At 36.7% G+C, this 12,258-nt stretch overlaps 1 protein-coding gene across 1 annotated transcript in view; it reads right to left on the bottom strand.

Annotated features, from left to right (window-relative positions):
- Window positions 1-12,258, bottom strand: part of LRPPRC (leucine rich pentatricopeptide repeat containing) — a 124,377-nt gene that overhangs the window by 43,032 nt on the left and 69,087 nt on the right. The window contains exons 24-25 of the mRNA XM_030920927.1: window positions 8,114-8,238; window positions 7,544-7,650 (exon numbers count right to left, since the gene is read on the bottom strand). Of these exons, the coding sequence (XP_030776787.1) occupies window positions 7,544-7,650; window positions 8,114-8,238 (232 nt within the window). The remainder of the gene's footprint in view (window positions 1-7,543; window positions 7,651-8,113; window positions 8,239-12,258) is intronic.

Here is a 12,258-nt window from a genome sequence, read left to right as displayed (position 1 = left end):
AGCAATTCTCCTGCCTCAGCCTCCCAAGTAGTTAGGATTACAGGTGTGTGCCTGGCTAATTTTTGTATTTTTAGTACAGACGGGGATGCACCATGTTCGGCAGGTTGGTCTCGAACTCCTGGCCTCAAGTGATCTGCCCACCTCAGCCTCCCAAAGTGCTGGGATTACAGGCATGGGCCACTACACCTGACCGCATGTGCTCTTTCTCATTTACACTCTCTCTCTTGAACACACACACACACTTACTTTAAATATTCCAATAGACTCAGGAGACAAAAATTATCAATGTTACACAAAATAACAATTGTCACAATAATAAACCATTGGCTTTCATTTTTAAAAGAAAATGCTTTGCAAAATTCACAGTGATAAAAGTACTCTAATGACTTTTGCCTAGCACCTAAAACTAAATGTTTAGACAACAAAATAAGCTAAGTACTTTAACACTGGTTTATAGTCTTAGTTTATTTAAACAATTGAGACATATGTTACATCCTCAATTCGAAATTACTATTGTTTGGTCAATAAGTCTGGCTTTAAAGCACTTATTTTACAATTTTGGACACTGGAATAAAATACAAAGCATTTCAACATAATTCCAAAGATTTGTCACTCTATAGTATTTTCATCATCTGTAAGAGGGCTTCACCATTAAATACTACATTTCAATCACAGCTAAGAAAACTACATACTCATTAGCCCTGGCTGCTCCGGTCTAGAGGAGGTACCTTTACTGCTTTCTCCACTCACTTCTGTTGATCAAACCAGGTATCCCTTGAATCTAATCTCTTATTTATAAGTCCTCATTATTTTTAATTTAAAAAAATAACACTGTGCAATGTTAAATTAAGTACTGAAGTGGAAACTAACATCTTGCAGCTTTGGTGGGATGAAAGAAAAACTGGTAGACTAGAAGTTGGATAACTTGTTCTCATTTCTTGTATCCACTTTTTGGGATACAAGAAATCACTGATGAATAAATTAGTCATTAAAATATAGTCTCAAATACTATTAATATCTACATTCAGGCACAATTTCTTCTCAATGATTTTTCTTACGTTATTTGTTTTGTTTCACATGCGTAATACTGAAAATGAAAGCAATGTCAATATATACTAAAAGCCCTTGAAAAATTATGAAATAATCCTCTTCAGAACATGGCAAAATGCAAGGGCTACACTCACTTACAACTTTCAATATTATTGCTGATCCAAATGCCAACAATCTAAACAGCACAACTTTTATGACATACTCTTTCTGTTTGTGGCTGATTAATCTGCCTGTCTTTGGAAAGACAGTCGATTTATATGGCAGATTTTCCCATGTTTCATTTTGAAATTGAGAACTTCAAATATAAATCTCAATCATCAAAAGAACATCTAGGTCAGATTAACTAAATCTCCTAGGCTGCTGTAATAGTCAAGATTTCTGGCTTATCTCTTAACATCTTACTGAATTTTAAACACTGCAAGTTGAAAGCAGAAATAGAAAATGTAATAAAAACATGGAGAAGAATAGAATTCTAATTGGGATGTTAAATATAACATCAAAAAACAGTTAATGTTAATTAAACTCATCTTTAGTTCTTCTGTGTTGCTACATACAATCTATCTAATGAATAGTGAGGATAAAATAATTATTTTTATAGAAACAATTGCATGTTTGTTTCCACCTGAGCTACTGTGCTTCAAACCACAACTTTCTGCAGTTGCAATTCACTACTAAGTTTACTTGTACAGGGGAAAAAAGTAATCCAAAGCCAAAAATAATTGTCATTACTTTAATTTCATTACAACACTCTGATGTAAATTTACCATAAAAGCTTATCATAAACTTCTATGTATACTAGTAAAAATAGATATCCAATAATTATTACCTGTTAAGTAAAAAGAAATGAAAGTTTTTCTACTGCATTTCAAACTCTGTCTCAAGGAAGGTTATACTGAATTTAACTCAGATAGAAATTGTCACCTGTTCTGATTTTTCTTGCCACTACTGCTGGAGATGTCAAATGAAAGCAACAACAAAAACCGCCCACCCTAGCCTCATGTCCCCTAGTCAACACAGTAGGAGGAAAAACCATGTCCTCAAGGGCTTTAAAGAAGGGACAAAGACAAGAACATGCTGGAGAAGGTGGCATGCACCTGTAGTCCCAGCTACTCGGGAGGCTGAAACAGGAGAACTGCTTGAGGCCAGAAGTTCAAGGCTGCAGTGTGTTACGACTGCACCTGTGAAGAGCCAATGCACTCCAGTCTGGGTAACATAGTGTGATCCCCGTCTCTTAAAAAAAAAGAAAACAACATCCCCACCCTAACCTAAGTACTGTTCAAGTACAACTGACCCGTGAACAACATGGGGTTAGAGTTTGACCATCTGTGCAGTCAAAAATCCACATAAAACTTTTGACTTCCCAAAGACTGAACTACTAATAGTCTACAGGTGACTGAAGTCTTACCAATAATAAATAATTGATTGAGGCATATTTTGTACGTTACATGTATTATATACTATATCCTTACAATAAAATAAGCTACAGCAAGAAAATGTTAAAAAAATCGTAAGAAAGAGAAAATACATTTACAGTATTGTATTTTTTGAAACTGTAAATTTGTGACACCTTTTTACAAGATGAATTTCTATCTGAAATGGCAGGCAACCAGAGGTGCAAACCTCAATCTACAGTACGTATCAAGCAATTCAACCTTTTCTTGAAATGTCACAACTTTACTTCTTAGAAGCACTTCCAGCATCACTAGTGATACTGTGTATGGATGTCATGGTGTTATTCAAAATAATTACAGTAATACAATATGTACTACAGTGAATTTAATGTACTTATGACTAGTATTTTGTTACTTTTGTTTACATTTCTCTCAGCTGTGAATGGCAGCATGTATAGTCTATGTGTAAGTTTTGATAAATGTTAACGTCTAATAATAGATTTGTATATGTTTTGTGGTAGCAAATGATAAGATAGACTAGAATCTGCCTATATTTTAAGCATTCATGACATACCTTTTTCTTAATATTTGCAGTATTTCTAGGCTATGCAGTTCATCTGCGAGTTTTTTCAAATCTCCAAAAACTTTTCCAATATAGTTACTGAAAAAAAGCCTACATGTAAGTGGACCTACACAATCCAAACCTATGTTGTTCAAGGATCAACTATGTTTATTCCCATAGCTAGCACAGAACAAGGGAGCAAGAAAGGTCTCATGGTTCTTATTAAATCTTTTAGCATTTGTCCTTTTCTCTAAAATTTTCCAAGATAGACTTGAAGACCATGTATAATAAGGGGGAAAATATGAACTAAAAATTATCCACCTGACCAGGTGTTATAGGAGATACTAAACAAACTCACGAAAGAAGGGGGTATACATTTACATGAGAACTGACATATCTTGAAATTTTGGAGGACAAGACAAAAAAACAAAAACAAATGAAAAAAAAACCCTAGCTCTAAAATCCATTGTCTGTGTATAGGATTCACCCTGGCTTATTAAGGAAGGCAAATGGGAAAAAAAGTCCTGAATTAGTAACAAAGACTGGGAGATCACTGGAATCCAAACTTTTGGTCTTAAAAGTCATCAAAAGAGTTTTTCCCCCCCACTGAGGAGAGATCAAAATTTACTCTGGCTGCAGTGTGATGGAAAAGCAAAACAGCAAATAAGGAGAGAGGGAAAAGTCAAGAAAGAGGAATTCTGGAGAAAGGGAAGTTGTTTTTGACAGTTCAGATATTGAGGGGTCATGAGATCACGGAGGTAGGAAGGTACAGGGGAACCAACAGAAAACAGAAACTCAGGGCCTGGTTTCAAATTCCATAACTACTATACGTTGAGTATCCCTTAACCAAAATGCTTGTGACCAGAAGCGTTTCAGATTTCAGATTTTTCTGACTTTTGGATTATCTGTATTATTTACTAGTTGCACATCCCAAATTCGAAAATCCAAAATCTTGTAAGCATTATTTTTAATGGCCACATCATTCCATTTCATAAACAAACTGAAGTTCATTTGCGCCCTTTCTCCTTTGAGAAAAACTTTCACTGTTACAGGTAATAATCATAATTTACATCTTTACCTACTTTGGTTTTCAGATCATTTAGGCTCATTTAGGATCATTTCTCAAAAGTGGGTCAAATGTCATTACCATTTTGAAAGCCCCTGATAAAGACAGCAATGTTGTTATGACTGTATGGATGGGATCTCCTTTATGGTTCCTACAGCAGAGCCGGAACTAAAACTCAGGGTTCCTGAGTGCTAGTCCAATACTCCTATTGCTAGAAATTACGGTAAAATAAGGTATTTCTCTGTAAACAAACAAACAGAAAAATGACTTCATTCTTTTAGTCTATGATCTTTTCAGGTACTTCATTTACCTCCCAGGAAGAAAGTGTTGCAGACCATATCAAGTATCACTTTTCGGGTTACTCATTCTTTTTTTTCAAGACCAGGCCGAGATTATATACACAAGCAAAAAAGTTAAATAACGTATGAAATGTAACCATATTAAAAGTTTTCTATCAAGAAATATATTATTGAATTTAACCCTTACCCCTTTGAGCAGTTCTGCAATCACTTACTGAATGCCTGTCATGTGCCAGGCACTGCTAGGTTCTCAGAACCAGCACAAAGATGAGAAAAAAATTCTGCTTTAAACTTAGCATTTCTTACTCTAATCTCTTCCCTTGGGTTTGATTCCCAAGAGTTCTTGAGACAGCCTACAGAGGATATATCTGCAGAAGAGATAAAAAGATTGACTTCTACACAGGAAAGAATGGCATAGAGAAGGAAGGGAATCAAACTAACATTTATTACATGTCTGATAATGTACCAGACATTCCAGATGTCATTTTATTAGTGTTATCTAATAAGAGTTCTAAGAGGCAGAAGAAGGATAGAGAGAGGAACCTCTTTGCTGCCTCAGGGCCCTTGCACAGGCAGTTCCTTCTGCTTGGAATGCTTTTGTCTCTACTGTAAGTGGAAACGCACAATTCATCTTTTAATTCTCACCCCAAACACTGCTACACTCAAAATTAGGGTAATGGTGGTGGATTTTTAAGACACTTTACTCAGTCATCTCAAATGCTATGTAAATGACGGATAGAGACCCGAGTTAACAGAAAATAGGGTGAATTAACATAGGTACAAGATAAACGGAGCTCTTAGATGTGACACAGTATCTCCTATCATGAACCCTTAAAGGTGGCATTGGCAGATTTCTTCATCTGAAACCTCCAGAATGAAGCTCTTTAGTGAAGGTGACTGATAGCATTTGCATGGCTTCCGAGTTGGACCAGTTTCCCCTTCCCTCTTTCCTTTCCTTCTCAGTCTTTCTCTCTTCCCTTCATTCTAGTTGAAGAGATAGACCTTTAATAAGAGAATCTATGGAATGTAGTAATTGCTGTAAGATGAAGTGTTATAGAAAGGACTTTTTTCAGACTAGGTCTTTCTGAGGATTGCTTGTGCCCAGGAGGTCAAGGCTGCAGTAAGCTAAGCCACCACTGTACTACACAGCCTGGGTAACAAAGCAAGACCCTGTCTCAAAAAAGACTGGAGACTGTCAAATGTATTACATATAACACATATGCCAACTCATTTAAAAAAAAACAAACAAAAAAAGGTCATATTTACTACACACTGAACCTTGCCTATGACTGGTTTATCTAATTATTTCCACAATGCTTCAAATACAAAGCAAGTCTGGAAATTCAACCATAGTGAATCTACCCAATGATAAGACACTATTGCTTTTTTGGGGAATGATAAAAATGTTGCTCATGACTTGTAGTATTCTTTCTGTAAAGCTATTCTTTACCCTTTAAAAAATTTTGTACACACCTGCTATGAAAATTCTGTCACCAGCAGACAGCCATTCCTAAATGTGGTTGTACTCTGGCAAAGCTCTAAGTAATTAAGAGGCAGTCTTCTCTTACCTATTCATGTGACAAACATGTACCTTATGCTGAACATCATATTTTGAATTACGTGAGGTAAAGAAGACAACCCTTGCCCCTTTAAGGGGCAAAGGGAATTATTATTATTGATCACTTACCATAATCCAGGAAACATGCAAGCTGCTTTACCTGCATTATGTGATTAAATCTTAAAGACAGATATTATGTTCTCTTTTATACATGAGGAAGCTTAGAAAGGTTTAGTAACTTGTCCATTATCACATAAGCAGGTAGATGGCAAAACAAGAAATCACTCTTCTGCCTCTGGCTCTATCACATCTTACTACACAAAGACTTTCCTCCTGTACAACCTCTCAAAGCTGAGCTTCATTTCTGCTCTGATCAGTGACCTGCTAATACTGACACTGTACATATAGGGCAGCAGAACTCAATAGCCAGACAGCTCTTCTCAGGTTTGGATTCACTGTACTTTCAGAAGTGAATGTGGAAGAAATTATACCATTTTCTAGAAAATGTAAATGAACCACTTAAACTACAGAAGCGCCTGTCCAAGATAGCACGATAGCACGCCCCACTGTCCGCTGACAAGTGGGCAGACTGAGTCATAAAATGAAAAGAGAAGAAAGTTCTGAATTGATTTCACAGTCCTCCTTTTCTATACTACACCGTTCTCTTCAAAAAACATCAGGAGGAAAAAAATATAGTTTTCTGGGTTCTGTGCCCACATTTTCAGTTTCATGATAAGTGGTCATCAATATACAAATAAGGAGGTCAAACACCACTGTTGCATCCTGTCCCCTGTGTATTTTTGGAAAACAACACTGACTAAAAGCAAAGCATAATCTGAGAAAACCCATGATTATTGATGTATTTATAAGTTAACAGTTTTAATCACATGAAATAATTTTTCTTAAGGCAATAGGTCCATCTTCTGTGAAATGTTTTGTTTTCTTAGTGGATGCGGAATTGTTTAATAGTGAAATTAATCACAATTTGGACAGACTTTTATAGTTAGCCCTTGACTTATCAATTCCACCAAGCAATATTTAGTAAAGCCTAGATAAAATATACTAATCCTAAATAGGCCAGGTTTGTCACCTACCATTTCCCATAAGCTGCTTACCATGGTGGAAAAAAAAAAAGAAGAAGAAGAAGAAAATTTAAATTAAATGCCAAACAGTTGCAGACAGCACTTGTTTGGCTGATTAACTTGTAGACAAGCATTACAAATAAATCTGAGCATGGTCTGCAGCAAATTAAATTCCACTGCTTTTAAGAACAAAGAATTCTTTGGCAAAGAGGATTAGCAACTTTACACCCCGGAATGCCAGTTTAATTTAATTGTTCCACAATCCAAGATTTAATATGCAAATATCATTTTGATATATAATAGTGAATTTAACAAAGTGAGGAAACAAATTTAATATACAACCAGACTGCCTTTTCTGAACTGTAATTATATACAATAAAGAAGCTGGCCGAGATCCCCCTCCCCCCACATTATTGGGATTGAATTCTATTAACATGAATCAGAACAAGTGTAATTAAAGGTTAAAATTTTTAAATGTATTCTAATTAAGAGTCTAAATAGCTCTGCAATTAGAATACTGTAGTTAAAATCACACCTCAATGATCTTCTTGGCCTCTTTGTAATTTCCTGTTTGTAGGAAGGCAAAGAAGAGATCATAGAGCATCATCATTTCACCTTGTTCTTGGCTCACAAAGTCCATTGCTAGGGAGGAGAGAAAAAATATACATATTAGGAGAAAAAAAAAAACCAGAAAAACAGTATCATATGAAGTTCTAGACAAATACAAGAAAAATTCATTTTAAAAAACAAATATTAAGAATAACTTAAAGATTATAGCTATATCGACTAATTAAATACCTAACAGAGTAGCTGCAAAGAGAACTAGTGAGGATAAGGGTAAAAAAAATCTTCATAAAGGCAGATCACCAAGAAGTAGAACACAAAAATAACAGACACTTTTTCAAAATGAACAGTTACTGAAATCAAGAACATGTATAGTATTGGAAACCTACCCGATATTTTTCTTTTAGATTTCACAAGTATAAAGAAAGTTTATCTGAACGTGCTGGCCTTCTGCTGAAGTTTCTCTTAACAACACACTAAGATTAAATAAGCAAGAAGGGAAAAAAATCCAACTACAGTAAGATATTAGAAAGTGACTAACCTTTCTGAATTAGATCAGTCTCGCCTTTCTCTATCAGTTTACACAAGATATCATGCATCCTTGGTAATATTTTATACTTTTCACAGCAGTCAATGGCGACATCAAGAGCAGTAGATAGGTCATCCCTTAGAAGCAAAAAAAATTAACGAATAAAATAAATCTAATTCAGCTTAGTCTCTCAGTAATACTTTAGAGAGGTGTTTAATGACCAGTCAATATGTAAACAACTGAGCTTTACTTAAGGTAGAGAACCACAAAGCTAAAATGGGGGGAAAAAAAGAAACGATTTCTCTAAGTAAATGTTCAGAATACATACATCATCAGCAGTCCACTATTTACTCTGCTTCATCTTTTATTTCATGTGTTAAAGGGTACTTTTTTAAAAAGTCCAAATAGATTAAGGCATTCTCTGATTTTATTATAAATTCTGACTTTATGTAGTAAGTTGCTGTAAGAATGTACTATTTCTAGTCAGGCACGGTGGCTCTCGGCTGTAATCCCAGCAGTTTGGGAGGCTGAGGCTGGTGGATCACCTGAGGTGAGTCAGGAGTTCGAGACCAGCCTGGCCAATAGAGTGAAATCCGTCTCTACTAAAAATACAAAAATTAGCCACGCATGGTGGTGAGTGCCTGTAGTCCCAGTTACTCGGGCAGCTGAGGTAAGGTGAATCGTTTAAACCGGGAGGCGGAGGTTGCGGTGAGCCGAGATCATGCCATTGCACTCCAGGGTGAATGACAGAGCAAGACGCCATCTCAAAAAATAAAAAAAAGAATGTATTATTTCTGAAAGCAAGGACTAATGTCAAACACTTTTTTTCCAATCATTTACGTGCCTTTAACAATTATACCTCAACAATTTCAGATTTGGTAAACGTTATTAAATGTCCACCAATAATAGCTAATAAGGAATTTTCAAGCAGTTTTCATCTTTATCATAATATGTTTTGTACTGCCACCTTACTAGCCAAGTAGGAAATAACCTCAAGTTTCATATATATAGGAACTTACTATTGAGAAAACGAGGATATATTCATGTTGGTCAGTGAATTCTAGGAGAATTCTAAATACTTTTTTCATTAAAGGGTAAGCTTTTAAAAATTATTTCCAATTATAAATTCAAGCCCTCTTTTATGTGGTGAGAAATTAAAATGAAAAGATACTGTCATTAAACCAGTTTCTTTTGTGTGTGTGTGTGTGTGTGTGTGACCGAGTCTCGCTCTGTTGCCCAAGCCGGAGTGCAGTGGCGCCATCTCGGCTCACTGCAAGCTCCGCCTCCAAGGTTCACGCCATTCTCCTGCCTCAGCCTCCGAGTAGCTGGGACTACAGGTGCCCGCCACCTCGCCCGGCTAGTTTTTTGTATTTTTAGTAGAAACGGGGTTTCACCGTGTTAGCCAGGATGGTCTCGATCTCCTGACCTCGTGATCCGCCCGCCTCGGCCTCCCGTAGTGCTGGGATTACAGGCGTGAGCCACCGCGCCCAGCGAAATCAGTTCCTTAAACAGTGTGGTACTATATTCTTGTGGGTCCTTAAAAAGTATTCTTCCCCCCTTTAAAAGGACAACGTCGGCCGGGCGCGGTGGCTCAAGCCTGTAATCCCAGCACTTTGGGAGACCGAGACGGGCGGATCACGAGGTCAGGAGATCGAGACCATCCTGGCTAACACGGTGAAACCCCGTCTCTACTAAAAAATACAAAAAACTAGCCGGGCGAGGTGGCGGACGCCTGTGGTCCCCGCTACTCGGGAGGCTGAGGCAGGAGAATGGCGTGAACCTGGGAGGCGGAGCTTGCAGTGAGCCGAGATCCGGCCACTGCACTCCAGCCTGGGCAACAGAGCGAGACTCCCTCTCAAACAAACAAACAAACAAACAAACAAAAAAGGTCAATGTCAGTATGAGAAATATTTAAGATCTTGCAAGACCGGGTGTGGTGGCTCGCGCCTGTAATCCCAGCACTTTGGGAGGCCAAGGAGGGTGGATCACCTGAGGTCGGGGTGTGAGACCAGACTGACCAACATGAAGAAACCCCGTATCTACTAAAAAATACAAAATTAGCCGGGCGTGATGGCGCATGCCTGTAATCCCAGCTACTCCGGAGGCTGAGGCAGGAGAATCCCTTGAACCCGGGAGGTGGAGGTTGCAGTTAGCTGAGATCGTGCCACTGCACTCCAGCATGGGCAACAAGAGTGAAACTGTTTCCAAAAAAAAAGAAAAAAAATCCTTTGGAAAAATTATAGAAATTATATGATTCAATTCTACTTGCCACCCCCTTTTACTTTCAAAGAAATAAAGAAATTGGGGCATCTAGCTGATTTGATTAAGGCTAACAGGTAAACAGAGCAAGCAAGTCGTTGGACTTCCCATTGTCAGTTCAGTACATCTAATTACACATTATGCTTTATTAAAAAGTACTGGTATCTGAATAATCTAATAAAGTGGTGCCATTTAGAATAAGAAATTAAAGATTCATGAAAAGAGAGTATGAAAGGTATTTTAAAAAGAGGCATGGTTAGAGACATGGCTCCAAGTACAACTAGTGACAATTAGTGAAAATCTTTGTAGAGAATATAAATTTCTCATACACAAAACAGTTTTCAAAATCAGAAAGTCCTTTTATACTTTCCGTTAAAGCCTTCACGTTTTTGTCCCTTATACAAATATTACACTGCCCTAAATTCAATTACTATTTTACCTAGATTTGATTTTAAGCCATACTAAAAAAGTAAAAGACAACGAAGAAATGTTAATTTTGTTGCAATAATACTGACACAGTGAAAACGAGCCTATCCTGATGGAACTCTTACCTTATCCCCTTACTAAGCCCTGTTTACAGTGCATCTTCTGGCACCCCACAGAGTCATTTGAATTTTTGTCATTTGGGGTGAAGACTAAATTACAGGTTAATTTCAAAACCGCACGTAGATGTTGCAGGCTAGATTACTGTCATACAAGAGAAATGGTACAGTAGCTACCACATATGATATAAAGCTTTATATAATCAGTATTTTCCCTTACTTCAGACACAGGTTCAGTTATTGCCCTTCTATAATTCTGCTTAACGGAAAACTACTAAAACATTTTTTAAGAGCAAAACTAACACATACAATTTTTTTTTAAGCAGCATGATTTGCTTTTCCAGATCAATTCCCAAACTAGAATAATATTGTCTCAATTGTATTTCCCCCTACATTAGGTCAAAGCTATCAATAAATGAATGAATAATTGTTCTGTCAATCAAAGCGACATGTTAATAGTCTTTGGTCTCCAAATATATGCTTCTGAAGATTATACATGTTCAGAACAACAACAGAAAAGACAAGGATAGCAAAATGGAAATAATTCATATACTTGTAATTTTAAGTACCAACGTTACTGCTCTTAGGATGCCAACAAAATGAATTAGAAATTTATAATGAAATACCTCATACAAAGTGTACTGGAGATAAAAATTAAGTTAATGACTAGTCAGTTCTTCAGTCCCTGTTATCTAATTCTGACTTGTGGTTGGATCATGTCATTTTAAAAGATAAAAATTTACATTCCCCACATAATTTATGTCACTATTAATCTTTCATATTAAAGCTTGAAAACTTAGGTGATGATGGAAATGAAAAATATGTTTAAAAGCACCTAAAATTTGCATTGCTATGAAGATAGCTGTGTAGTCATAGGACTTTGGGATTTCCATTCCAACTGATGAGTACTTAGGCTACTCAGCTGTAGTAATGTGATACATTTCTAGAAGTGGTGATGAAAAGCAGGTTATCACAACAGCTGAACTCAAGGACATTTGGGTTCCCTCTTAGTTCTAACAGGTTCTATGACTCTGTGCTTATTAGGTTCATCTAAAGTGTTTTGCACAAGCAGAGAAAATCATCAGGTGAAAATACCACTTTTATTAGGCAGGATGAAATCAGTAAGGGAAGCACAATATCAAAAGGAGAAATGTAAAAACTGCTTTACAGCCAAAATGTGGGACAACACATTACCAATCAGTCTACTTCTAGCTTCTGTCATCCAAAGTGATCTGTGAATTTCACTGAGCGCTAGAAATGATTTAAAAATCCTACTAAGAAAGAACAATAATCCTTTGAAGAAATTAATGTTGACACATTAATTTTACATTCGAAACTTTGAGCCCATGCTTGTAT

This window comes from Rhinopithecus roxellana, chromosome 17 (genome assembly GCF_007565055.1).
Source record: "Rhinopithecus roxellana isolate Shanxi Qingling chromosome 17, ASM756505v1, whole genome shotgun sequence".
Lineage (NCBI taxonomy): Eukaryota > Metazoa > Chordata > Mammalia > Primates > Cercopithecidae > Rhinopithecus > Rhinopithecus roxellana.
The sequence above is the reverse complement of the archived record's forward strand: the minus strand, read 5'-3'. Positions and strand labels throughout refer to the sequence as shown.